Source organism: Pelodiscus sinensis, chromosome 3 (assembly GCF_052426305.1).
Source record: "Pelodiscus sinensis isolate ZL-2025 chromosome 3, ASM5242630v1, whole genome shotgun sequence".
NCBI classification, from domain to species: Eukaryota; Metazoa; Chordata; order Testudines; family Trionychidae; genus Pelodiscus; species Pelodiscus sinensis.
This window is the reverse complement of record NC_143054.1, coordinates 70,354,464-70,382,373: the sequence shown is the minus strand read 5'-3', so window position 1 is coordinate 70,382,373 and position 27,910 is coordinate 70,354,464. Positions and strand designations below refer to the sequence as shown.

Sequence of the window (27,910 nt, the reverse complement as noted above, 5' to 3'; positions counted from 1 at the left end):
AAAAAGTTAAACCAGTGTTTCTCAAAGTGGTCCATGGACCCATTCTAAGAAAGCTGCTACCAGGTGCTCCAGTTTGTTTACTTACTGGCAAAAGGCGAACCACAGCGAATGAGAGCCTTGAAGCTGCGTGGCTGTGGAACCGGTAAGTAGACAAACCAGAGTGGCCTGGTAGCTGCTTTCTTAGAGTGAGGTCCACGGACCACGTTGAGAAACACTGAGATAGTTAAACAACCCAAGATATTTCTTTACAATCACCAACCCTTTTTGCCACAACAGGAATGACACTCACCCAAGCAAACACACAACCCCAAAAGAGACTTTCTTATTGCTATTTGATTTTATATGGAAGTCACTCAGTCCTAAAATACAGGACAGAGGTATAAAACCGTAACATTGATAAATAAAGTACTGCTATTCACTGGAAGTTGAGGATACTACAAAATATTGTGGAAGTGAATTAAATAGTTTGGTTGCTTTCTTGGTGGATCCTCTCCCTAGTATCACCAACCAAAATCTGTACAGTCTTTACGCAGGGAGCTAACCAGCAGTGAACGGTGGAATTGGTCACTGAATCCACACAAGTGTAGCTCCTATGGTTCCTGCCCCAAAGCTTCCTTCTGCAGCAGCATATTACCGGACAGCATGGAACCATCCCCTGCCCTAGTATACAGGGATGCAGAAGCTCCATCTCACATTAGCACAACAGCTAAATCCAGCTTTGTGCAGAGCTTCTGTATTCATTTTTGGCACAGAAAACCTTGGGTGGAATCCACCCCTAAAGAGGCAGATCTTATACTCTGTGATTTAACAATCTCAATAAATACATAAAACTGAAACCAAAATAAATGCTTACCTTGGCATCACATTCAATGGGCTTCTTGCATTCTTCACAGGAGTTAGCAAAGAGGTCATCATAGCACGTAACACAGTAAGAATGCTCTTCTCTCAGTGCATACCTTCTGCCAAGAAGGGATTCCATGCAGTAATGGCAGTGATTACTGGTCATTTTTGGGGGGTTCTTTAACTGTTTTGAGAAGAAGGAAGATTAATACATAAGATGAATGGAAGAGTTTAGGCCCCAACAAACAATATGCAGTATGCAGTGATGCAGAAGCTCCATCTCACATCTGTGGCCACTAATGCATTATTGGTGCAATTTAGAGCAACGATTCCCCGGTTACTTGCTGTGGTTGGGGTTCCTAATGTTGGAGCCCTTTGGCAACAAAATGGCAGTCTTTAGCAATGAGTAATATTCAGAAATGGGTTGCCTTCATAAACCCAAACAAGAAGATTGACTCAGTTTAAATCTGTTAGTATTTACACTGATAGCTCTAGTGCCTGAAATTTCCACTATTAGAACCAAAACCAATCTGGCAAATATACATTTCTTATCTAAGACCACTTTACTCCTAGAAAAGAACTATTCTGCCAAAAAAAAAAGGAATAAACCTTAGCATTTTCTCGGTAGAATTTCAGTCATAAAAAAGATCCAGCAGACATAAAAAAGATGAAACATGCACTGGATATTGAATGTAACTTGGGATTTCAAAAATACATGGAGGAAATCAATCAGAAGTTTGCAAGTGAGCACACTGGCCATAGAGGATTTGAATTCAGAAGAAAATAGGTGAAACATGAAGACACAAAGCCTTATACAGTAAGTAACTAGGTTTGTGAGCTTCCCAAGTCACCAAACCACACTGGAGAAAATGTATGTTATCCAGTACATTGTGAAGAGTAAATTATCCAGAAAAATCATACTATGTGGACAAAAACTTTTCTGAAATCAAACTGACTGAATATTTAAATAAGCCAAAGAAAAGGTAGGTGTGTGCCAAAATTTTCAGACTTCTCCTCACCAACAGATCTCCAGAATGTTGCCAATTTCCTTGTCAACTCCTTTCTTTCTGGAATATGTTTTCCTTTTGGAAACCCTATCCCCACCATGGATGGAAGATGGACAAGGAACCACTGGTTAGCTGGTCTACACTGTGGAGCTTATCTCTGTAATACTAAACTCAGGCTATGTCTACACTGCCATTTTTTTTTTTTTGGCAGAAGATATGCAAATCATGCTCTCATTTGTATATCTTCTGCCGATCCTTTTTGCAGAAGAGGTTTTGCCACTAAAAAGCTTAGTGTAGATGGGGTCATTTGTTAGAAAAAAGCCTTTTTTGCAAGATCCTGTAAACCTCATTTTTTGAGGAATAAGAGATCTTGCGAAAAAGGTTTTTTTTCTGACAAATGGCTGCATCTACACGGGACTTTTTAATGGCAAAACCTCTTCTGCAAAAAGGATCGGCAGAAGATATGCAAATGAGAGCATGATTTGCATATCGTATGCCCAAAAAACAGCAGTGTAGACATAGCCTCAGAGTATTTAGTATGTGCAGGGAGATTTGAGTAGCTTTCTTCTCTTGGATATCCTAAGAAAAAGGGAGAGAGGGATAAATCAGGTATAACCAACATAAACTCTGAATCAGACCAAGCTCTCTTTTGTTATTGTTGGAAGTGATTAGTCTTTTGTTTTTCTGAGATGCAACTGTATTGCCAGGTTCCTCTCAGAATGTAACTTGGAACATGCTAGCATACTGTGAGAAAAAATGATATTTCCATATCAACCAGATGCAGGAAATACCATCAATTTTCTGAGCACCCAATCTCATGCATTCCCCTTCCCCCAGTTTTACAAGGCAAAGAGAGCTTTAATAAGCCTAGAAATTTGGTGTCTGAAACTGATTCTTTTGAGGCTTGTGAGAAAGGAATCTTATTTCAGTCTTGTTACTGCTTGTTGGATCAGCAGCCTTTTGCTAAAATTGGGTCATGGTTCCTGGGAACAAGGGAAACCGCCTCCAAAAGGTTCACAGTGAAGAAAAACTCAGACATCTGCTGGACTCATTAGGCTGCACATTTGAATAGCTCATAAGTTAGGGTCATTCTGCAGTTACTGTCAACAACCATAGTTACAGATGATTTAAGAAACACTAGATCTCATAACGTATTTACATCTCATTGACTTTGGGCAGCTATAACTGAACTCTTGCACGTATAAAGCAAAGAGTATGTTACAACTTAGCTGAACAGGCTGCAAAGGGTGAAAGTAGCAAAGAAAAGAATCAAAAGGAATAACATTTGAGGAAGCCAGTAACTTTAAAACTAGATTAGTTCTATGCTGTCATGCTCACACCTAATCTTTCTCCTGCAACCACTGTACAGCTCATATCCAGACTGCAGCTTTACAGAAGCACTACAGTTTTTTCTTCCTTCGTGAGGACTATTAGACATACTGTAATACAAAAGAATATTTGAAACTATAAGAAAGCATGACAATCTCCTCACTACAGTAAACTCAAAGCATAGAACTCTGTTTTTATTCTGTTCCCTGAGGGTTGTGGCATGATTGTGAAGAATAAGTAGGGGAGGAAGATGGAATGCTTATCTTAAACCAAAAATAATGGCTTGTTCGTTTGGCACAAGCTGTGGAAAACTTGTTGTCCTTGTGTGTTGAAAACATTTTTAGTTGAGCTGATTTACTATCTTTCTAACCACACTAAATCATTGCACTAGCCAGTACAGGATGCAGTAAAAAAGTCAAATGATCTGTAACTCAAATCAGTGGGAATCAAGTGCTCCTTTACTAATATTTCAGTTTTATTGTCTATCCTGTTCTGGGGTTATAATTATAACAGGAGTTTGCATCTGGACTTCCACATACTTAGGTTCCACCTATTTTTAGCACAGCAAGCAACAATTAGACTAAGCAGACTGCCATGTTGTAAGTTTTTGAGCTATATAATCTGTTTTCGTGTAGTGCATCCTGTGACAGTTGCACTAACAATACCTTTGCAATCAAATTTTGGGGAGTGGGAATGACTCTATGGATAATGGCAGGAGTTTATTTATTACCATCTCTGGACACGTGTCAGTCAACACATCACAGATTCCAATCTACACACCTCTCCAACCAAACACAAAATATGTTTTGCCTTTTGCCATTAATATGATCAAAACATATGAGATATAATTATCTTTAGTACTCACCGCAAAAATACTATTAATATCATTTACCAGATTCTCAGCTGCTAAACACAACTTGGACCTTGTGGGTCTGGCTCAAAATGCAATTGAATTTTTATTTAGGTATTTAATTTGATATTAATAACTAAGTATTTAATAGGACTTCCAGCTAATTTAGGCCAGAAGGCAATAAATAATGTCCCAAGAAAAATCATAGCTGTAGATACCTGATCAAAAGGGTTTCTGAGTTGAGGAATACTTAACTCTCAAAGCTAAAACTATGGAAAATGTAAGAAAATGAAGAAAGACTTGTCTGGATCACCAGAATTTACAATAGTTTAAGTGTGATTTTCATAAAGTATAGCCCTAGTTCTGTGTTCACTTGGGCTGTTTCTTTTGCACTAACCATTACTGGGTATTTTCACAAACATATGACTCTAAATGGCCATCTTATGCATAAAGTCTCCCTTTTCACATACCTTTATGGGATGTGTCACTGCAAATGTAGGTGTGCAAAGTAATGTTGACCCAGTGTTATGAAATTATTTGATCTTTCAATGCCTATTCTTCTGTTAGTTCAAATGCCTGACTTCCACTAAAATTAATAGGAGTGACATAGGATATTGTTATAATTTACATAAAATGAACGAAAGTTCAAGAAAATATAAAATCTGTCATCTGATATACTCATACCACTAGACTCAGACACACACAAACATGCACACTGTGGTAACTGGGCACAGGGCGACTATAGAGTCCCCAGTAAGGCAAAAGTTAGTGAAAATTAGTTAATCTTCCCTTACCTCTTGCACCATGCTTGGGCAGGATATGCCTGTGGAGTGGTAGGCCTGCATACACAAGGACATGGGATTGGGTTGAGCCTCAGTAAGAGAGGTAGTTTGTTACTTGTTTTTGTTTGAGTCACAGCTACGCACTTCTGAAGTAAGCCCTTACTTTATTATATGTTTGATTTGCTTCTGCTAAGTCCATTGGGCTTTCGAAGGAATAAGAGAGCATGCACTGATGAGCTACTAATGCACACCTGCAGTGCTTTGTGAAGCATAATGCCCACTGACAATTTCAGTCATGCGCAAAATGCTATGAATGCACATTGGTTCAACTAAATGACATTCTGCTATTAAGTTACTGTAAAAAGTAAAATCCCTACTTCTTCAAGTACAGGTCTACTGGTTATTTAGGGTTAATCTATGCTGTAAATGTCTCTCTCAGCTACTTATTTGGCACCCATCACCTTAGTATTTTAGTGTATTTATCATAATATACCTGTCATGTAGTCAATTAATCTTAGTCCTATTATGCAGGTGGCAATTTAATATATAGGAGGATGTAATCTGCTTTAACTACACACAAGCAGGGACTTAAACCCAGGTATCCAAAGTACAAAGCTCAAGTTCTAACTAGTAGACCATCCATTCCACAATAAGTCAGAGATACACTTTGTGGGTGGATATGTTGCTGTCACCATTTTCCGTATCTGCTTTGGAAAATGGTGACAGCAACATATCCCCCACAAACAGAAGGGTCCACATCTTGCAGTCTTTTCTCAAACAAACCTCTCTTATGTCTACACTGCCAGGTTTTTTGGGCAGAAGATATGCAAATCGTGCTCTCATTTGCATATCTTCTGCCGATCCTTTTTGCGGAAGAGGTTTTTGCTAATAAAAAGCCCCATGTAAACAGGGTCATTTGTTGGGAAAAAACCCTCTTGCGCAAGATCCTGTAAACCTCATTTTTTGAGGAATAAAGGATCTTGCAAAAAAGAGTTTTTTCCCCGACTTATGGCCTCATCTACATGGGGCTTTCTAGCAGCAAAACCTCTTCTGCAAAAAGGATTGGCAGAAGATATGCAAATGAGATGATTTGCATATCTTCTGCCAAAAAAAATGGCAGTGTAGACATAGCCTGTCACTGAGGACAATAAGAGTTTGCTTGACTAAGGACTTCAGGAAATAGCCCTTGCTAAACTGATACCATGTTTGGATATAAAGCTGGAATGGCATGGCAAAGAAATGACAGAATTTGCAAATCTTATGACTAGCTCTGGAAGATCTTTGTGAAATACTTTTACCATAAGACAACACAAAAAAAATAACGAAAATCTGTCTCCCTAAACCATCCCTTGCCTCTGTCAATAAATAAATAATGTTATGAGCATCGTGTAGTTGAAATGGAATATTTTTCTGATGCTTTGATCCTAATCTCTTCAGAAATATGTTTACTGGAAGTTAGCTGGAAGCTAGACTTCGTGTTTTGGGAGGTCAGCTTAGAAGTCTCTGGAGAGCTGATGTTATGCACCCTCATGGAATGAAATGCTGACTCCAGGATTCCATCTGGTTACTTGTTTCCAAGACACAGTAAAATGTTGAATTTTATGTATTTCTTGGATAAAATTAGGGTTTTTTTTAGCTATTATGAGGACAAAAATAAAATGCAGTTGATTTTAATTTACAGAACAGCACATACAATGTAAGTGACAGTATTAAGAACTGTAGCTCTCGTATAGCTTAAATGAGGGTACAGAGGAGTTACTATGGTAACAAGGATGCAGCTTTTGGGTTAGAGTTGAGAATGTAGTCAGAGTACAAATTAAAAAGCTGGTGAAAGCAGGACACAATTTGTACTTCTGGATTCTTGGCTCCATGGGTTGTGCCCACGAAAGCTCATGAAACGATCTACATTTTTTGTTAGTCTTTAAGGTGCTGCAGGATCATTTGTTGTTTTTTAATGACGTTCTGCCAACAGTTTCAACAGAAAGTAAAACACAACAAATGCATGCCTCAGAATTTCTGCATAGTTGAAATGTTCTATGTAAAGTGCAGGGACTTACAAGTCCAAAAATCTTGTTGAGTTAAAGGGAAGTCATATATGCACTAACTGGGAGTTTTCTGAGGCCTATCCAAATCTGGATAGTAAAGAACAATAGTAAGCAACCTGCGGCCCATAGGCCACATGCGGTCCTCCTTTGTGGCCTATGAGACATTTTGTTTACTGTTGATCATACGCAGGGTTGCTAGATTCTGTTGGCTTCCATTTGCTCAGGTTTTTTTCCTACTGGTATTAATAAAGTCACATGCATATAAAGCAAGGGCACATGAAGTGAGGTGCGTTCTGATTGCACACAGCATTGAGTATGAGCACCATGCTGCATCCAGTCAAAGTGCTGCTATGGTTCAATCAGCATACCCCACGAATTCTAGGTATGCAAGCAGAGTTATCAAAACTACCCCTATCCCCGGAGACTGTCTTGGTTATAAAAATCTTGTGGCACACTGAGATGAAGGAGGGCCACTCATGAAGACCACTCACTAACCTCAGTTGCCTAGGTGGAGAGTCAACAAGAAAGGGGATTATACTATACATAGAAAGTGATGGGGATCCAAATTAGCTGTTACCACTCAAGAAAGAGATCTTGGAGTCATTATGGATATTTTTCTGAAAATGTCTACTCAATATACATCCACAGTCCAAAAAGAAAATAGAATCTTAGCAATCATTAAGAAAGGGATCAGGAATAAGATAAAAAATATCATATTGCCCCTATATAAATCCATGGCATGCCTACATTTTGAATACTGAGTACAGATTTGGTTGCCCCGTCTCAAAAAGATATATTGGAATTGGAAAAAGATTCAAATGAAAATTATTAGGGGCATGGAACGGCTTCCATATGAGGGGAGATTAATAGCTTGGAAAAGAGACAACTAAGGAGGAATATGATATAGGTCCATAAAATCATGATTAGTGTGGAGAAAGTAAATGAAGTGTTATTTACTCTTAACACACAAACTTGGGGTCACCAAATTAAATTAATATGCAATAGTTTTTTTTCCCCCCACAGAACAACGTCAGGCTCTGGAACACCTTGACAAAGAATGTTGTGAAGGCCAGAACTATAACGGGATTCAAAAAGAAGTAGGTAAGTCCATGGAGGATAGGTCCTTCGAGCCAGGATAGGCAAGGATGTCGTTCCTTGACTCTGCTTGCCAGAAGTTGCAAATGGGCAACAGGGTATAGGTCACTTGATGATTATCTGTTTTGCTCATTCCAACTGGAGCACCGAGTACAGTGCTGTGAGAAGACAGGATTCTGGGCTAGGTGGATCTTTGGTTTGACCTAAAATGGGTGTCCCTGTGTTATGATGTTCATATTTTATTCTATCACTGTGTAAGTAGCTAAGGGATAAGTTAAAATATCTAATATTACTTTATTTCCTGTAAATACATGATTCCTCTTTAGAGATTATGATGTGTTTGAGTTTAGTACATTATTCCTGTTTATGTATAAATTAAAATATATATAAAGGAGACTATTTTTATTTGTTTTATGCTCCCCTTGTGGAGTATTTCCTAATCTGTCTTCATCAGTTTGTCCTTGAACTACATCAATCAAATGTAATATATGAAGCAGGGTTCTCAATTTGGCATTGAACAGCTACAAACAAAAAAGAGAAATGGTGGCATCAATCATCATAACAACACTCTTGAGACCAAAAAAACACCTGTTACTAGGGCCAAGTTTGTATGTATGAGAGACAACCCAGACAACATACTTTATCTACATTATTTCCAGCAGATTGTGTGTTTTCTTCCATACCTACTTGAAATATAGTTTTGCTCTTTTGCATGTTCATCCATCATTGCCATATATTTCCCTTGCTGTTCAGGTGATGATCCCAGAGTGTTTCACCACCTCAAAGAATTGCTGCAAAACCAATCAGCACATTTGGGGGATAGCTAGTCCACCTTGTAGCAAACATCACTCTATTGAAATTAAGATTTCTAAAAACCTTCTGCAAAGAGGAGGCAAAGGACTTTGTTGTTTCCTACTTTCAGAGATTAATGTGAACAGCTCACATTCTTTGTTGCCTTATTTTCCATCTAGAAAGGAGTTATTTCCTCTTCAGTAGAGCTGCTAAAAACAAAAAGGAAATTTGAAACGTTTTATCGTTTTTTTCAAAATGTAGATGTATATTAATGTTGAAAATTGGAAAAAAAAATACAAAAACAACTTCTCCAAACCCCACTCAAAATTCCATCATTTAAATTATTTTTTAAATTCAAAACCAAGTGTTTGACAAAGAAAATTGTTGAGAGAAAACTAAAAAATTGGAAAATTTCAACCAACTGTACTCCTAGGTTTTGCTTTGTGCACTAATTCTAGGGACCATGCTTTTCCAAAAATATCATGAGAAGAAAATGAAACCAGAAGCAGCACGTATTTCAAGCTGAGTCTAAGAACATGACTGGAAAAGCAAAGGACTCTTGGGCTAAAACAGGAGTGGGGAACCTATTTTGGGGCTGCTGACCCACAGAAAAATCAATTGGAGGCCACACAAGTGAGAAACCCCCCGCCCCATATATATGTGGCCCCCGACTGAGAAGCAGAAAAATCTCCTCACAATCCCTTTGCACATCAGAGCCTAGGCAGGCCCAGGCTAGTAGATTGAAGTGGTGGCAGGGGGCTGAGCCTTAGGGGCCAATCCAGACAAGCCAGGGGCTGCATCTAGCCCTAGAGACTTAGGTTTCCCACCCCGGGCTAAAAGGAGGATTTAACATATCACTAACTACATTACTTTTTTCTTAATTTGTATTGCTTTAGGTCTGTACGTGTGATCTCAACCACTGGTGAGGGTGTACCAAACACAACCCTTAATGAGCAACTTCAGTACCTGGGGCGTTTCTTATTCCAAATTGTGATTAAATCTTTAACTCCAGTCAGTTGTGTGGGTATGGTGAGGACAAGCAGCAGCAGCAGCAGTTTCATGGATGACAACAGAATCATCTGTCATGTTAAGATAACATACAAATGATAAATTTCTGCTGCATTTAATCCCTGAGATAAAAGGAGACAGGAAAGCAGCTTCTGATAACAGCAGTGTGCTTAGCAGTTATACAGTGTCTCCCACTAAGGGAACTCAGTGAACTTTGCAGTTGTTAATTAGCCTTCATAATGTCCTTGTGAGATAGGGACCATCTTCATGTTTTCTTCAGAAAAGGAAACAAAACCCCTTATTTCACAGGTGAGACACAGAGACTTTAAGTGACTTTTCCAAGGACATAATGGAAGTCCTAAGGTCAGTCCTTTCACTTAGTCTGACTTCGGTATTAGGGAAACTCCAGTAAGGCCAGTGGGGCAGCAATATAGCATGTGGGTGGATTGCAAATTCTTTGTCTGCCAAAGGCTTGCTGTTTGAGGCAGCAATGGCCCACATGCGCCTTCCAAATTATGCCAATGGCCTTAAACACAAGACCATATTTCAGTTCACAGTAGTCACTAAAATGCTGATGGATGGTTAACTGCAAAGGCTGCATGATGGGTAATTTTAAAAAGTATTGTTATCAGGAAGTAGGAATTTGTAAAGAAGAAGGCACAATAAAAAGTTCTAGACATCAACTTACGCACATTAGTTATGCATTTAGGGATGTAACTAAGGCTATACAATTCTCAGGAAAACTTGCCTGATTTTGGGTTAAGTAATAAAGTGGAAACATAGCCCATGCCGGCTGAAAGGTTTGCAAAGGATTGTGAATTTTTCCAATGAATTTGAGCTCATTTTCCAGCATGCCTGTGTTGGCATGATTTTGCATTGAAATCATATGAATTTTCCTATTCATGCCTAATATACCATAAACCTGTTGGGCTACGTCTAGACTGGCATGATTTTCCGGAAATTCTTTTAACGGAAAAGTTTTCCGTTAAAAGCATTTTCAGAAAAGAGCATCTAGATTGGCACGGATGCTTTTCTGCAAGAGCACTTTTTGCGGAAAAGCGTCCGTGGCCAATCTAGACGTGCTTTTTCACAAAAAAGCCCCAATTGCCATTTTCGCGATCGGGGCTTTTTTGTGCAAAACAAATTTCAGCTGTCTACACTGGCCCTTTTGCGCAAAAGTTTTGTGCAAAAGAGACTTTTGCCTGAACGGGAGCAGCATACTATTTCCGCGAAAAGCACTGATTTCTTACAGTAGGAAGTCAGTGCTTTTGCGTAAATTCAAGAGGCCAGTGTAGACAGCTGGCAAGTTTTTCTGGAAAAGCGGCTGATTTTCCAGAAAAACTGGCCAGTCTAGACACAGCCTTGGAGTGTGTTCCATTTTGACAAAAGTATTTTTGAACCCAAACTGTGAATCTCGCCTACATGCAATGTGAAGAGACTCACCCAATGGCATCCAGTTGTAAAATGTGAAAGCCTCGTAGTCCTAGCTCATTAGAAATATTGGTTGTCCATATATAGATGGTGGGGAAAAGAGGAAAATGAACATTAATCATCTGAAAAAAAATCTGGAAGTTGTTCGTAGTCATAGAATGGCATGCAAAGTTCCAGCAAGGAGTTCTGTTTGTTTTTAACTACTGCTTCATGTTTCTCTCTCTATTGTGATTATATACCACCATTACGATGGTATCTCAGTATTTCAGAATTTATGACGAATTTATCCTCACAACACTCCTGAGTCATTATCCCCATTTTATAGATGGGGAACTGAGGCACAGAAAAGCTAACATGCCCAGAGGCACATAGGAAGTCTGTGATAGAATATGGCATTGAACCTGTCTCCAAAATCCAAAGCCATGGCCCTACCTTTGCCATGTCCTTTGTCTTAGTTTCATTCTCTGACAGAAAAAAAGGTCATAGGTATTGGGGGTGGGGGAAGAAAGGCACATTGTGCCACTACAGAAGTAGTCATGGAAGAGGGAACAAGATTGAAGGCTAGCACTGAGCCAAGGGAGCTTCCTCAGAAGCAAGGTCCCATACCTGATGGAACGAAGAGATCTTATTAATACTTTGATGAATGTAAAACAAATCAGATTTACCCAAAACAAATTAAAACAGTAAAAATGCAACCATCGGTGATGGTGAAGTACCCTCACGTTGTGAGAGTAAATAAAAAGTTACAAATACCATTTCAGTAGTAACTAGTAAGTTGTGTAAAGGGTTATAACCCCTTGGACAGCACTTATGTATTTCAGAAGCCCTATTAAAATTACCAGTTCTAGAATTTTAGCTGGGATGGTAACTAAGAAGGAACACTGAAATGATGAAGAATCCAACAAGGGAAAACTAAAAATCAGCACAACCTCAAGGGCAGAGGTTTGTGAAGGTGAGAGAGCAAGATGCAAATGGAAGGAAGCTTTTGAAGGAATAATATTAACCATAGTCAAAGAAAAGCTTTAGCTCAAAGAAAAGGAATCTGGAAACAATAAGGAGAATTGACCCACTACTTTTTTGGACCACGCTGTACTATTTCATAGAAGATTATATCCCTGCTATAGAATTCTAATGGATAGTTTATATAAGTATCCATTAAATTCTCTATATTTGTGGAATAACTTATATGCTGCCTTATTAAATTTCTGGTACGCTTTAATTAATGTTACCCCTCTCCAATTCTATACGAGTTTACAAGAAGGTAAAGTTTAAATATATGGGCTGAGATTTGCAAAAGCCATCTAAACATTTTTGGATGCTTTCCAGTCCCTACTCCTACCCACCTCTCTCCCCTTCCCCTCCCCCTCAAAAAAAATCTACTAGAGAAAGACAAGTAGAAAGTATGTTGCAATGCATCATTCCACTGTCTATGAACACAGCATTTGGAGCTTCACAGATCGCTAGACTGGAAGGGCTTTGATTCAGTGGGAGCACTACACAACCTGATCTCTCATCAAACCAGTCGGGAAATTTCTACACAAATTAAGGAGGATACTGTTCCTAAGGTTCTTGGCTCCTAACCAGGTGAAATCTGGCCATATTGAAGTCAAGGAAAGTTTTGCATTGATTTGAACAGATCTAGTATTTTACCCCTGGACTTCAGCTTTCCATTATTAGAAGAATTCTTCTGGAGAGTTTGCACTTTCCCCCTCTTTATATTCAATTAGTCAATGCTATTAGACTTCAACTTTTATGAGAAGTAAAATTCAACCATAAAAGTAAAATACAAAAAATTGAAAACACTGGCTTTATTAGCAAAAGAACAACTGTGATTAAAAGGACAACTAACTATGAACCTTACAATGTCTACCAATTAACCAATAAATAAAATCCTTAAACTTTTCTCCCTGCAAATAACCTTGAGACACCATAGGTCAAAACTGATCAGAGTCTTTTTCAAACAACTCGTTTTTTCATTATTATTTTTTTACTATTACAAGAAGATTGGTATAGCATCTTAAATTTCTGCAAATTATGCAATCTAAAATCAAAGTGCCTTTTGTGACAGTGCAATAAAATTACATGGCAAGACTGTCAGCAATGTGATAACATTAATACATAAATCTGTTCCATTCTGTTCTGTTAAAATACTTCAAGAAATGTCAACTAATCATACATACTGAAGACAAATGTGGGCATAAATGTTAGATGTGAACAAGACAAGCATCACAAAGTTATTTTCTTACTATAAGAGGTTCTATGTCAAGCTTTAGGCATGTAACTAATCTACTGAAAATAAGAAAAAAGATACAAAATAGTGTATTTCAGAACAGGGATGTGATTACAATTTAAATTGTGTTTATCAAAGTTTGATTTTTGGGACTCATTAGTAAAAGAAAAATTGACTGAATGTACTTCATACATAAAACCAGATAGTACAACAATTAATCTATGTTGTTGACATTCTGTTACAGAAAATTTCAATGTCATTGTCCATAAAGCTTTTTAATGCAAACCGTGTAAATAGACATTTAAGTAGTGCTTTTTTTTTTAACTAAGCACTGGCACATCCTCTTAATATAGTACTTAGTACAGTAAATACAAAATCTGTAGCAGAGATCTTTTAAAAGCTGAGACTCCGACATAATAGTGGAGGAGAAAAAATGAAATAATGTTGATTGAGATTTATATCATGTGTAAACTTAGAAATCCAACAAGTTAATTTTACATTAAATAAGCAACAAGAACAATCCACTGTTTGCAGCAAAAATAACTTTAGGTATCTCATCATAAATGCCTCGTTGAAAGCTTTTGTTCTCAGTGGCAGGTAGGAAGAAAGTAGGCTAGTAGAAGAAAACAGAATTTACAGCATATTGGTTGATTCCTACTTATCTAATTTTTAAAAATTAATACATTGAAAACAGTTCATTGAAATCAGCAACAATCTTGTTTGAATATGTTCACAGAATTCTGTAGGCAATCCAAAGAAGATTCACCAAAGTATATGGCCTCAGCCAGTCTTAATGACAATGTTCTTTTTAGTCTATGTCACAAATTCCATCAATTATATAAACTAATTCTATTAAAACACTACTAGAAACAAACAAACAAAAATCAGAATTAATCAGTGACCGAAAAGAAAAAGTTCTTGCTTAATTCACAAACTTTCAATTGATTACCAGGTCAACTGACCTAAATATTTTAAAACGTATCAACTAAAAGAGCGGAAAGAGAAATAATAAGGAAAAGCAGTTTCTATAATACTCACAACTGGTTCAAGCTGCTTCTTCTTCTGACTTGTGTAGCAAAATAAAGGGGGAAAATAATTAGATTAGCTTTCACAGAAATAAGCATTCATCAAGTCCAAAAGAAACAGAATACTCTGCCAGAGCTATTTGAGGGTCCTATCAAATTTTGGCTGTGTAGAAGACGGCTGAGGGACAGTTTATTTCCCTTAGACCTCATGACATGCAAATAGCTGGTTCCCTTGTCACTGGATTGAAATCATTCTTTGTCATATTGTGTTTACAGATGGTAGACAAAAACAGACCACAGAGGAGATCCTTAAAAGAGCATTTTTCAAGGACAATGTTTCAAAGACCTAGAAAGAGGCGCTTTAGTAAAAAAATCTATAGTGGAAGGCGGGGAAGGGAATGAACATATTAATCTCCAGCTTTTTTGTGCACAGATTCTTTGAAAACATTCAAGATACTCGATAAAACTCAAAATTAACATTAAAACTCCTGCTTACAGTTTTTGGGGTACAGGCAGTCCCCGACTTACGCGGATCCGACTTATGTCGGATCCGCACTTACAAACAGGGCTTTCTCGCCCCGGAGGTCGGGGCGAGAAAGCCCCGTTCGTAAGCTGCTCCGGTGCCCCTGGTCTGCTGGAGACCGTCTCCAGCAGACCAGGGGCACCGGGCGGGTTCCCGCGCTTCTGAGGCTTTGCCAGAGCAAAGCCTCAGAGGCGCGGGGGAACCGCCGCTGCTGCCGCTTCAGTCTGGGTGCCTGTGGTCTGCTGGGGACCATCCCCAGCAGACCACAGGCACCCAGACTGAAGCGGCAGCAGCGGCGGTTCCCCGCGCCTCTGAGGCTTTACTCTGGCAAAGCCTCAGAAGCGCGGGACCCCCCCGCGGCTGCGGCTTCAGTCCGGGAGCCTGTGGTCTGCTGGGGACCGTCCCCAGCAGACCACAGGCACCGGGACTGAAGTCGTAGCCGCGGCGGGGTCCCTCGCCTCTGAGGCTTTGCGAGAGCAAAGCCTCAGAGGCGCGGCACCCCGCTGCCACTGCGGCTCTGCTCCCTGTGTCCCTGGTCTGCTGGGGGGGGAGGGGCGCAGCTAGTGTGCTTCCCCCCCCCTCCCAGCAGACCAGGCTTTTGTTTTGGACTCTGGGGCAGAGCAGCTGGGGCGCTGCCAATTGGTCCTGCAGCGCCCGCTCTGGGCACTACTGGACCAACCCGGCAGCACCCCAGCTGATCTGCCCCAGGCGTCCCCAAGTCAGCTTCTGCTGAAACTGACCAGCGCTGACTACAGGAAGCCCCAGGCAGAGTTGCTCTGCCCCGGGCTTCCTGGAATCAGCTGCTGATCAGTTTCAGCAGCAGCTGACTTGGGGACGCCTGGGGTTCTTAAGTTGATTCTGTATGCAAGTCAGAACTGGCGGTCAGTTTCAGCAGTGTCTGAATCTGGACGCCAGTTCCGACTTACATACAGATTCAACTTAAGAACAAACCTACAGTCCCTATCTTGTACGTAACCCGGGGACTGCCTGTATTCTGCATAGGTTTTGTGGGTAGGGGTGGAAGGGAGACATTAAAATACCACACCCTTCCAATTTAGGAAAGGGCTATGGGATTTAATATTACATCACAGCTTCCTGCTAGTTATTTATACAGTGGGATGGTTGATGCCTTCAATGCAGTTTTCTGGTGATTAGATTCATATCAGTGGAAAGTGAATGGCTTTTCTCTGGACCTCTCTTAATGCTCATCTCAGGGCTGGCCTCATTAGACTTGGAGCAGAGGTAACCACACCAGTGTTTGGGCTAAGGTTACACTATCCACCACTCCCACTACAGAACAGTTCATTCACTGCACTGTTGTACCAGCCTTCAGTGAATTTTTTATATCCAGTTAAAATTAAGCAGCTGAAATTAAGCAGCTTAAAACAGGATTGTTGGTTGTGGCTTGAGACATTGCAGACCCTAGACCATGCTTTCCACCATTATATTCCCTAGATTACACTATGATGAACCAATTTATCTCTGGGCTTAATCAAGCCTTGCATGTCAAGTGTACAGAAGAGCTGTTTATTATTATGTCATTGCCAAGAAATAGAATTCTGTTTCTCTCTTTCGATAAATCTTACATTGAAAGATTTTGGTAAAATTTGCAAATACCAGGAAATAAAGTTTCTAGGTGGTAGATCTTCAATAGGACCCTGGGCCGTGAGTGACTGTACAAGGCTGTCTACTGACAGGATGCTTGGATGTAACTTGACTCAAAGTAGTGGCCTGGTTAAAGCCCATACCACATGAACTAGCCTTCTTCGTGATAAGCACACCAAATTACACAAATAGTATGTTCTTTTCAGGAAAGAGTATGAAATATATGTTCATTTTCCATTGAACATCGCATTTTCCAAACTTCAATTCATGTTTTTTTTCTTCTCAGAAGAAACTTGCAGAATGGAGACTATACCTGTATAACTTACTAGAGAGTTGTCTTTTTAAGCATTTAAAGCAAAGTGAAAACCTTCACAAATAAGGAGCATGAAGTGAAATTAATTAGTGGATAATGTGAAAACTAAGTGCCCTTTTCTCTAAACCCAAACGAGGTGCTATAACACATAGCCCTTCTTAATAAACTATTTGACCAACCTGGTAACAAAACCACCCTGATTTGACCTAAACTTCCACTTCTACCCTCACTGATATTAGCATGGTATTTGCCATTAACATGAGCCTCTCAAAGAGCTCTTTCCCCTTTATTTTTGTTTAAGATTCACTCAAATGTATCTTTCTAAGCAAGGTTTCTATCTCTGACAATTCAGAAAAATAATTTAAAATCCATTTCACTACTACATTGATCTTCAACCTATTTTAATGTATTCTTATACTTTAAAAAATGAGTAGCTATTTAAAATATCAGAAAGCATTCTGATCCCACAATAAAGCATTTCAATAATCCAGAAGCTTCAGATGATCATTACTTTTATGTTCCAATTATAACCATGCTCTCCATCACAGTAGTAAATGTCTCTCAAAAAGGCTACAAAAGTCTTAAGGTAAAAAACATGAAGCCATTTAAATCATTAATCGAAAGGTATACAGAAAGCTTTAGCAGAAGTTCTAAATATCAGAAACTCAGGACAAGCTCTGTTAGATTACATCAGCAATCTTTGACTGCTCTCATGCAAGTCATTTAATTTTGAGTACAATTACAACAGTTTTTAAATGTCATCACTTCTTGAAGTTTAATCTCAAGAGTTTCTCAGATTAATTACTCCTCTCCCCCGTTTTTCAAGTGTCTTTGGAAGAGACTTCATACAAGAAATTTTATGAAGCATGTATTTTTAGTGAGTGGAACAAGGGGGCAATTTGTCCATGATATTGCTCTTTTTAAAAATGTAATTTAAATTAAGCTACACTGTAAATTTATCTGAAAAAGAAATAGGCAGCTTTGTCAACTAAACAGCTGATAATTAAAATAAGAATCCTAAGAATAGTAATGAATCCTTTCCTTTTTTTTCCAGTCGCTACGTGAATCATATACAGGAAAAAAATCATTAGCACAGTGTTTGGGGGAAAATATTTTATTTATTCCTCTCTCTTGTATTTAAAGACACCTTTATCTAGGAATGTTAACCTCTACACTTGATAGACAGATATTCAATACTTATTTTTTCTGGCATGGAAACACCAATGAAGGTTTCTCATAATTAACCACTGAAAATTCTATGAAGAGACCACTACCGAAACATTAGTACTTCTTTCCTATCCATTTTAAAGAATGTTCCTTTTATTATTCTCATCATGTGGCCTATATTTGTAACAAAAATCTGTTGCATTACATAGAAGACTTGTATTAATTCATTATTATGTATTACAACAGTTTTAAGCAAAAAAGAGGACACAAAATTGGCAAGTATAACAAATTAAATGGAGCACATTAACAACTGTAGTTTGCAAGCAACAAGTGCAAGTCCAATCGACATATCTATGGTTAAGTCAACAGCAGAAACTATTTTAACCACTTAAATCATTAATTTTATTAAAATAATTATATTTACATAAAGAATATCAAATTGTAGAGTATTATTTACAAAATCTATGCCATATAAAAGTGTGTACATTTAATATAGGAAAATTATAACTATTTTCATTCAATAACAAGAGAATAAATATACTTATTTTATGCAAACCATTTTTGTAAACAAAGTGAAAGCAGTCAGAATATTTTCTTTTTTGCTATTTCCAGATGACAGGCTTATATGGAGGCTTCCAACTAGGATGATGGACAAAACTGTCTCTGCCTCTAAATCCAAAGGGCAGAGATGGAGTTGCTCCTTTGTATTACAGTTTGGACAGAACCAATGCTATTTTGTAGAGATATTATTGACTTTAGTACAGTAATCTAGTAATTTTGTATAAGCGATTCTGTTTTTTTAAACTGCATTCTAAAATAAGCCTAAATGCAGGAACACAAAAGTCTCAAGTCACCTTTCTTTTGTTGCAATCAAAGTTTTGGGGACATTTTTGGTTGATTTCTACCCAATGCACAATTCTGCACACATCCTGCAGGAATTTAACAACCACTGCAACTTAATAGCGTTCTTACAGGAGGTTTTGTTCAGTGCTAATAGAGTTTGGGCAAGAATGAAAGAATACTTAGAACTACTGTACTATTATTTTCACTGGATATCAATGTCTATTGCCTTACTATTAAGACCTGATTTTATGCAAGCAGCTAGGTAACAAGTATAATCACTGCATATTCCAGTGATAAGTTGAAACTGATTTGCTAAATTAAAACTGCACTAACTTCAAAACAAATTCAAAAATATACAACTGACATACACAAATTATATACTTAACTAATATTGGCAAGATTTTAGTTGGTATTCTTTACATATATTTTTTCTAAGACACACAATATACCCCATGTACAAATGAGGATACAAATTACAATGGGCATGACAAAAATATAGCTAAATAATATCAAATACCACTTGGAATAGGTTAACATTAGAAAAAAACACTATAGCAGATACTCAAAATGGTTACTATTTTCAGAATATTTTTAAAAAAACATATGGTAAAGTGAACAAAGTTCTGGACCAAACTCCCTTGAATAAAAACAGTATTTGTAATGGATATTGATATACCCCTTGTATCCATATCAGTGGATACGGATATGGATACACCCCTTAAGAAACTTCTCTAGGAGTCACATCTGAAACTGTGTGGTAGCAAATGTTTCCTAAACAATCTAACTTGTACATTAACTACAGAAGTCATTCCCCATTTCTCCTCCTCAAAAAAATCCCTATAAACCCAATACAGATCACGTGCATACCTTAACAGTTTTATTGCAAATCATTAGAAAATGAAATGAAAAATAATAGTGTGCGCAGAATTCACTGGAGTTTGTTGAAAAAAGAAATCCATCCTTAATCACTATTACCTCTCTGGTTAAAAGCTTTACTCTAACCAATCAGATATTTTGACTATGTTATGCGGGTGTGCTTGACCATTTTATATTTTGCCTTTGTATAGCTGGGGAGAGAAGGGGGAGGATACTCTGAAAAATTTCCAATTCATGAGATCAATAAAGAAAGATGACCTCTCATTCAATGCTATTACAGACCTATAAACATAAATTTAAAACGTAGCTGTGGAATCTAGACAAACTTACATTTTGATATTTACTATACAGGTAAAAAGGGAAAAAATCCTGGTCTGAAAAGCAAATTATAAACTCACAGATATTTGTAAAATACTCAATCAATCATTTGAAAGAATACCAATATTTTGAGATGCTATATAAAGGGGTCATCTTAGAATTTTAATTTCATAGCCAGTGTTGCTATCAATGTCTTGTGTAACAATGCATGCACTGGGATAATATTTTTTTAAGACTGTAAATCAAAATTCATATCCACCACTGTTTGTTATCTTTCAGTCTGCAATTTTAAAGGGTAAAGAAAAAGTTTCTGAAGCGAAGGCTCTCTCAATCATTCTCCACTATCCCAACACAATGAACACCTTTCTCATTTAAGAAAAAAATATTCTGTTTGCTGGATTTAAGTTTAGACAGACAGTCACTCCTCTGTGACAGAAGATTTTCTGGGCCTGAGAACAAGATCTTTGAGAGAGGTGGTGATTTCTTGAAGTTCTTTTCGAACAGTGTCTGCACATTCTTCCTCTACTAGGTTATCTACTGTGTTGTCATCCCCTTGTCCAATCTTATAATTCTGACTGACCAATTGTTTCACCACTAATCCCTGATATTTGACCAGAAGAGAATGTTGATCCTGAGAGGGAAAAATATTAAAGAAATGTGTTAAAGTTATTTAAAGGAGCACAGCTGACTTCATGTGCTTACAGTCAACCAATATTTTTCCATCAAAACATTTTACAATCTAAATTGTCACACAAATATGTTATGGTATATCAAAAATAAAATGTCTGTAGTAATGAAAAAGTATCTGAAACAACATGCTGGAAGACAGCGTGCTATACCATGAACAGCTATCCTTCAGCAGATTAAGACACAGCCATTTTAAGTACACTTTGGAGCACACCCTATATTCCCTTTAAAATTGAATTGAAAGAAGTCAGGTTTTATTCTCACTGAGAAGAGGTAAAGATTAGAGAATGAAGGCTGTTCAATGGTCTACCCTTGGAAGGTGACTCCAATAAATTTGCAGATACCCATAGACTTCTGTGGTGGATCCCATAGATCAGTGGTCCCCAACGCAGTGCCCGTGGGCACCATGGCGCCCGCCGGGGCATTTATGTGCACCCGCCTAGTGACCAGGGCTGGCCCGAGCCATTCTTGCGCCCTGGGCACCTGGCACATGCCGGGCCCCTGGCAGCCCCAAAAGGTTGAGGACTACTGCCATAGACCATCAATGGTTCAGTGAAATGGCAACCTTTAATCTATAATCAAGAGTTTGACATCAAAACACCTCATAGCTTTGAATCATCCTCACAGATCACTGTAATTTACAGATGACCTGTGACAGATGAAGCTCCATGGAAGGAGGCTAGGGAGCTAGTGCCAATAAACATATTGAGCCAGATAAAACAGAAGAGTTTTATAGTCTGTATCACTGTAATGGTAACAAAAGCAAATAAGTCAGTTTCATTCAGCTTTGTACCATGCTTTGCTTAAAACAGCAAGACACACTAGCATGCTATTCCATAAGTAGAATACCTCTGGGATCTTAGTGCTTAGGAAAGTAATGATTTGTGGTACACATCTTCCTGGTGCATGAAGCATGCAGTGTGTTGAAAACTGAAACAGCAGGGCTGATGTCAGGTGTAAAACAAGAGCCGGATCCTCTGTGACTTTCAGTTGTTCAATCAGTGCCTGTCTATGTTGAAACAGAATTTGCCTAGGAAACAAGAAGTGCATAGTGATTTTTTTTTCTTCATCAGGTTGGAATTTATAATGTATATTTAGATTTGATGGATGTTAACTTGTTGCCTCCCAACAGACAGATTCTCAATATTAATGGATGGCATTTTCAAAAGTGCTCAGCACACGCCAAGCTCAGAGCTTTAGAAAAATCCCACCCTGGACTTTTAAAATTCTCTCTCTGTAAAAAGTGATATAAAGCAACCAACTCTGCTATCAGAAAAAAAAATAGCTTCAAACATGGTACACAATATCAGAGGGGTAGCCGTGTTAGTCTGAATCTGCAAAAGCGGCGAGGAGATTTCAGTTAGTCTATATGGTGCCACAGGACTCCTCGCTGCTGATGGTACACAATGTGCAAGTTAAAGATCTGATCTTTGGAAAAATGCCTCATCTTTGCCTAAAAAGAAGGCCCCTGACTTTATCTCTCTCTTCACCCCTTATCTACTTGTGTGTTAAATTTCTACAAGATAATTATCTAAAATGTATGCCAAAATAGTGCTATATATCCCATTTCATACAATTTTATAGGGTAATGAATACAATTTAAAAGTTACCTTTCCTTCTTTTTGTCCCCTTTTTTCACCATAATATCACAAGCATCTGTTGCAGAATCAAGGCACAAAAGAAAGTCTTCTAAACTCTACAAAAAATTAGACGCAGGTATAGACACTTAATTTGTGCTTAGTGGCTTAAAAATCCAGTTTATAGCATCTCATTTTTCCCTGTTCTAAATTTGGCATTCAGATCATAGTGATGTAAAATCATAAACAATATAAGCAGGGGAAAATGACTCTGTTTAAAATAAAATCCTGTTAAACCTTTAAAAGTGTATATATTTAAATAGTTTTGTTTTACAGCTGCTATAATTCACAATTGAGTATCCATGAGTATGATGACTAAATGCCTATGGAGATGAGGGGTCAAGAATTTTAGGGAGAGGATCAAGGAAATATCAAGTGTTCTAAATAAATGTTAAGGAACTGCATTTTAAATTGAGATTACTCTCCAGCCCCTTAAAATGTTTATGGTATGAAGATGTACTTATTCTTAACTGATTTACAAGAATTTGAATTGAGGATATTTGTATGCCGCTTGCACAGTGACAAGAATCTTTAACTTAGCTGGTTATAAGTACTGCATTAGCGAAATGGATAATCTGAACGTGAAGTTTTTGGAGCAAGTTACCTTGCCATTCAGAGAAGCATGTAGCTTAGTCAGAGGACCTCTGGTCTCTTCAGGTAACTTTGCTAAAATCTTTTTCCTGACCTGTTGAAAAAAAACATAATACCATTTTATGAATAAATTTCAGACTTACCCTCATGTCAGTACTTTATAACTAAAATAATGAGAATATTATTGTTGTGTTTATTAAAATGAAACTGCCTTAAAGAAAAATACAAGTGTTATTTACATACCTCACTTGTAATGGCAGTACAATCTTCTGTTGCCATCATTAAATCGGCAGCAAGAGAGTTGAAAATAAGATTTGTGATGTCTGTACAAATGGTCTTCAGCATGTGTTTGGCAAGATTAGTTTGCGTCTCATCTGTAAGATACAATTTATTTCTGTAAGTAAAAAGCAGAGTAAGAAAGTAATTTATTATGTTGTCTAATCTATCCACATGACATTTCAGATTTCCATACAACAGCGGCTCCCGTGTGGCAGGCTAAAGACTACTGGCGGTTCACAGAAAGGTAGCTCGACATGTGGTGCAAGTGCTTCTTCTTTCCAACTGCTTTTATAGGGGTTCCAATGCGTGCAAGAAGCTGGAGGCTTGAAAATGCAACTGGAATGGAAGAGTCAGAGCAACTGATATTTCTAGGAAATAATGCTACATAATGAGAAGAAACTGGTTCCAGGGGGCAGCTCCTGAACCACAAGCGGGACTGGAGCTGCCAGCCAGCACAAGAGAGAAATATCACAGGGAGCAGGAGAAAATGAATGAAAACAGCAAGGTTCCAGAGACAAGAGGTTAAAGCAGCACACTCAAGGAACTAAAATAGGAGTGAAGGAAGAAGGTGCACAAAAACACATGCAGTATAAAGAGGAACAGCTATTTATTGAGGTAAATGTAATGAAAGGCAAAAAGAGAAAGTATGATTAATATATGGGTACGTCTAGACTACCGCGTTTTGTCGACGGAAGTTTTGTCGACAGATACTGTCGACAAAACGTCCGTCGACAAAGAGCGTCCAGACACATTGAGTTCTGTCGACAAAGCAAGCTGCTTTGTCGACAGAACCCCGTAGTCTGGACGCAATGTTACAGGCAATAACACCTTCTGTCGACAGAACTCTGTCGACAGAAGGTGTTTTGCCTCGTAAAATGAGGTTTACCAGCGTCGACAAAACTGCTGAGTTCTGTCGACGTTATGTCGACATAACTCAGCGGTAGTGTAGACGCTGGTATAGTTTTGTCGACAAAAGTCCACTTTTGTCGACAAAACTCGGTAGTCTAGACACACCCTATGTCTGCCTTTATGACAACTTACTGCATTAGAAACAGCTAGAAATACTTCATTTTCCCCCCAATGCTACTTTTTACATGTAAGTACAGAACTGTAGTAGCCACAGCGATGCTATCAATGTCAGTGTGAATGGGAGGGGAGACCTTCTGAATTAAGAGGTTGTACATAATGTGAACAAGTATGGAAAGCCTTGACTACTGTATGTTGCCTAATGATTTGTCCATTGGTGTTTTACGCGATTCAAGTGATGAGGGGTTTGCTACTTGACTTGGGAGATTATTCCATGAAACAGATGTCACAATCACAATATTTTCCCCGCTATTCAGCATAATTTCCCTATTCTTAGTTTCATCCTAATCTTCCTATAGATACATTTTACACTCTTGCAGTACCAGTGTAATTCCTCTCCCTCCTTGGCATTTACACCATGTAAATGCAACTAGATTTACATAAAGCAGACTCTACTCAATGACAGCATTGTTTTACATCCTTATTGTATTCAAATGTCATCTTTCTAGTACAGAGGTGTTAATACTTTGTTTAAGGAAATATTTGTTGTACCTGTAAAATGCTTTGTTCCCTTTTCAAATAATCGGATGTTATTGTACAAGTTTGAAACCTCATCCTGCAAGTCTTTGATGGTCCGCCTCCTGCTAGCTCCAGATAAAGAAGAGGTTGAAGACATGAACAATGAACGTACCACTTCCTGGTAACTTGCTGTTAGGGACCTCAGAACAGGAAACAAAAGGACATTCTTAATTGATTTCTTTTTAATAGTTTTATCTCCAAATACATTCATTATTAATGAGAACATTATTATATTTCTTTTACACATGGACAACATTCCAGAATGCAACAAAAATATAGAAATATATTTAAAAATAATAGAACGTTAGTGATGATAGATTATTAAAATGTGCACATATTACATATTACATTTTTCTGGCACTTATTACAGCACAATTTGTTATAATATTGTTAAGTCCTTGTCAATGTTTTCAGTTTCAAAGGCATACAAAACTTGCCCTTAAATCCAAACAAGAGGGGAAAAAATGGTATAATACTCCCAGTGAGGATGCTATTTATAAACTGTTCCACATGGTCACTGAACTGATACCAGATCAGAGAGCAGCATGAGACAATTAAGATTAACTTAAAGTGGCATGTGGTTTTTCTGAGGTCACTCTTCTTGTACAGAATACGCTGACTGACAGATGTCATAATACAAACTGCTGTAGCACAACAGCAGCCTTTCCCAGAAAGCAGTATCATCACAGATTTCTGACCTACCAAGAGGTTTGCAATATTATACTGAGCATCACCAAAGAGCAAGCACTACAATTCTGACTTTTATTTTATTTTATTTTTTTTAAGAGAAAGAGAAAAGTATATTCTAGTCAAAGCAAGTAGAAGGAGACTCACTTGGACTGAATCATTGCACATCTAATTTTTCCAAGATGAATTAGTACACTTACCTTATTAAATGTTCAGCAAGTTCTGTGATAAGCTCTTCAGGACAGTCATGTATATAGCTCCTTAAAACATCTTGAATCTCTTCCTGTGTCATGAAAGGAATCTCCAAGTGCTTATTCTTTCCTGTAATGGCCATGAACAACATTCTAATGGCAGAATACAGAGATGAATTTCTTTAAAACTATCCTATGGCACAAGACATTGTAATGTCTGGTAGCTCTAACCCCTAACACGAAAAAAATTAGCAGCAAATCTCAAGCCATGTGACTTTGCCACTGATGATGGTACAACTGTCTCACAAATAAAAAGACTGATATTTCTGTTCAGGGGACTTGAAGACTACTACTATATATTTCATAAATTATCCACAAAAGGTAAAAATATCAGTTCTAGATTTCTCTCACATTTGTTACTTGGTGAAGAGATTATTTTTATATTACTCAAAAGCAAGACATGACAAAGCATGTTTTATTTCAGGTTAACATCTTCATTGTAAGACACAATGAATGAGAACAAGCAGCAGTATGGAAGGAATGTGGTTTATAGCAATACAATCGCCTGGATACTCAGCTTATGCATGAACGTATTTTGGTGGCTTTGTATTTTTCATTTTGATTTTTTATTTAGCATGACATTTATTGTGGCACTGCAGAAGAAATGAGTATTACAGGTATTAATAGGTGTGCAAGCCTTGGAAATGAAGAGTAGGAAAGAGATTCCACATATAAAGTGCAGTGTAAAGAGAGATGCGGATCTACTTGAAAAAACAATTAAATGAGGCATCAGGAAAGGCAACACTGGTAAGTAGGAGTGGGGGACAATAAAAGACAAAAGTTGGACAAACAGGAAAAGACTGAGTTATTTATTTAAGGACTTAGAAGTGAGTGCGTGGTTAAATTTCAATTTATACAGGGGTTTGTTAGTCTAACTGATTGGGCACCTGAAAAAGAGTTCAGTAAATGAATGTCTACCAACACCACTCAAAACTATTAAACCGAGCACATTTAGTACAATATATTAATATTTGCAATGATTGATTTGAAACTAAACTATTGAGGATTATACTTAAAAACCCTCCAGTGTGACAACATTTCATCTAGTAGATGAGGAGTCAGAAGAATTATCTCACTATGTCCCAGTCTAGCCATGTCATTCAGTGCTATGAAATTTCATAGCTTGAGTGCCATATTTAGATTGATCTAATCTCTTGTGTAGATGCAGCTCAATTATGTAAGAATTCTTCCACTGATCTTGCTATCATCTCTTGGAGAGCTGGATTAACTATATTGATGGAAAAAAACCCTTCTGATTATGCAGAAGAGTCTATACCAAGATACAACAGTGGCCCTGATATAACATCATTCTAGTAGCTGTAGTATAAACATGCCCTATATTAATTACACAAATCTAGTGGAACAGCTTTTAGTTACTGTTAGATATTCTAGGGACTTATACAAATAGAGTTAATGGGTTTAAGCATAAAACTTCTAAGACTGTTTTCATTCAGACTTCAGTTATAACAGTCACCATTAAACAGTTAGAATTTGTCAACATTTATAGCACACAAAGTTTTCTGCCTTAATTTAGAAAAGAAACTTAAGTGTTGTAACTGTGTTCATTTTTCATCTGCAATAACTATAACTCACTGAAGTTAAAAACTTGCTTGGATGTTTTCCTTTACAAAGGAAAAAAGATTAGTTATTTCTAGTCATCACTAGGATTTGAACATAAGAACGGACATATTGGGTAAGACCAAAGGTCCATCTAGCTCAGTATCCTGTCTGCTGACAGTGGCCAATACCAAATGCCCCAAGACGGAGGAATCACAACAGGTAATCCTCATGTAATCCCTCCCCGGTCACCCACCTCCAGAGAAACAGAGGCCAGGCATACAATTCCTACCCATCCTGGCTAATAGCCATTGATGAACCTAACCTCCATGAATCAATCTAGCTCTTTTTTGAACCCTATGAAAGTTCTAGTCTTCACCGTATCCTCTGGCAAGGAGTTCCATAGGTTGTGCACTGTGTGAAGAAAAATTTTCTTTTGTTTGTTTTAAACCTGCTGCCTATTAATATTCATTTCAATTTCAGTTCTTTTATTATGGGAATAAATAAATAACTTTTCCTTATTCACTTTTTCCACAC

The 27,910-nt window shown here is 37.8% G+C and overlaps 2 protein-coding genes across 5 annotated transcripts in view; both read right to left on the bottom strand.

Annotated features, from left to right (window-relative positions):
- Positions 1-15,004, bottom strand: part of FHL5 (four and a half LIM domains 5) — a 31,370-nt gene extending 16,366 nt beyond the window's left edge. Inside the window, exons 1-2 of one of the 3 annotated variants that reach the window (XM_006118418.5) lie at positions 14,448-15,004; positions 854-1,024 (exon numbers count right to left, since the gene is read on the bottom strand). In XM_006118418.5, coding sequence (XP_006118480.2) covers positions 854-1,006 — 153 coding nt within the window. In that variant the 5' untranslated portion in view covers positions 1,007-1,024; positions 14,448-15,004. Of the gene's footprint in view, positions 1-853; positions 2,040-4,496; positions 5,710-14,447 lie in introns of those variants that run through there. The other 2 variants (XM_089777194.1, XM_089777193.1) reach the window with 2 other exon arrangements.
- A 3,416-nt stretch (positions 15,005-18,420) lies between these two features.
- The window catches only part of UFL1 (UFM1 specific ligase 1), a 39,453-nt gene continuing 29,963 nt past the window's right edge, over positions 18,421-27,910 (bottom strand). For both annotated transcript variants that reach the window (XM_075923904.2, XM_075923905.2), the window contains exons 13-19: positions 25,766-25,886; positions 24,852-25,018; positions 23,238-23,368; positions 23,008-23,088; positions 22,377-22,462; positions 21,616-21,796; positions 18,421-20,710 (exon numbers count right to left, since the gene is read on the bottom strand). In XM_075923904.2, coding sequence (XP_075780019.2) covers positions 20,498-20,710; positions 21,616-21,796; positions 22,377-22,462; positions 23,008-23,088; positions 23,238-23,368; positions 24,852-25,018; positions 25,766-25,886 — 980 coding nt within the window. In that variant the 3' untranslated portion in view covers positions 18,421-20,497. The remainder of the gene's footprint in view (positions 20,711-21,615; positions 21,797-22,376; positions 22,463-23,007; positions 23,089-23,237; positions 23,369-24,851; positions 25,019-25,765; positions 25,887-27,910) is intronic.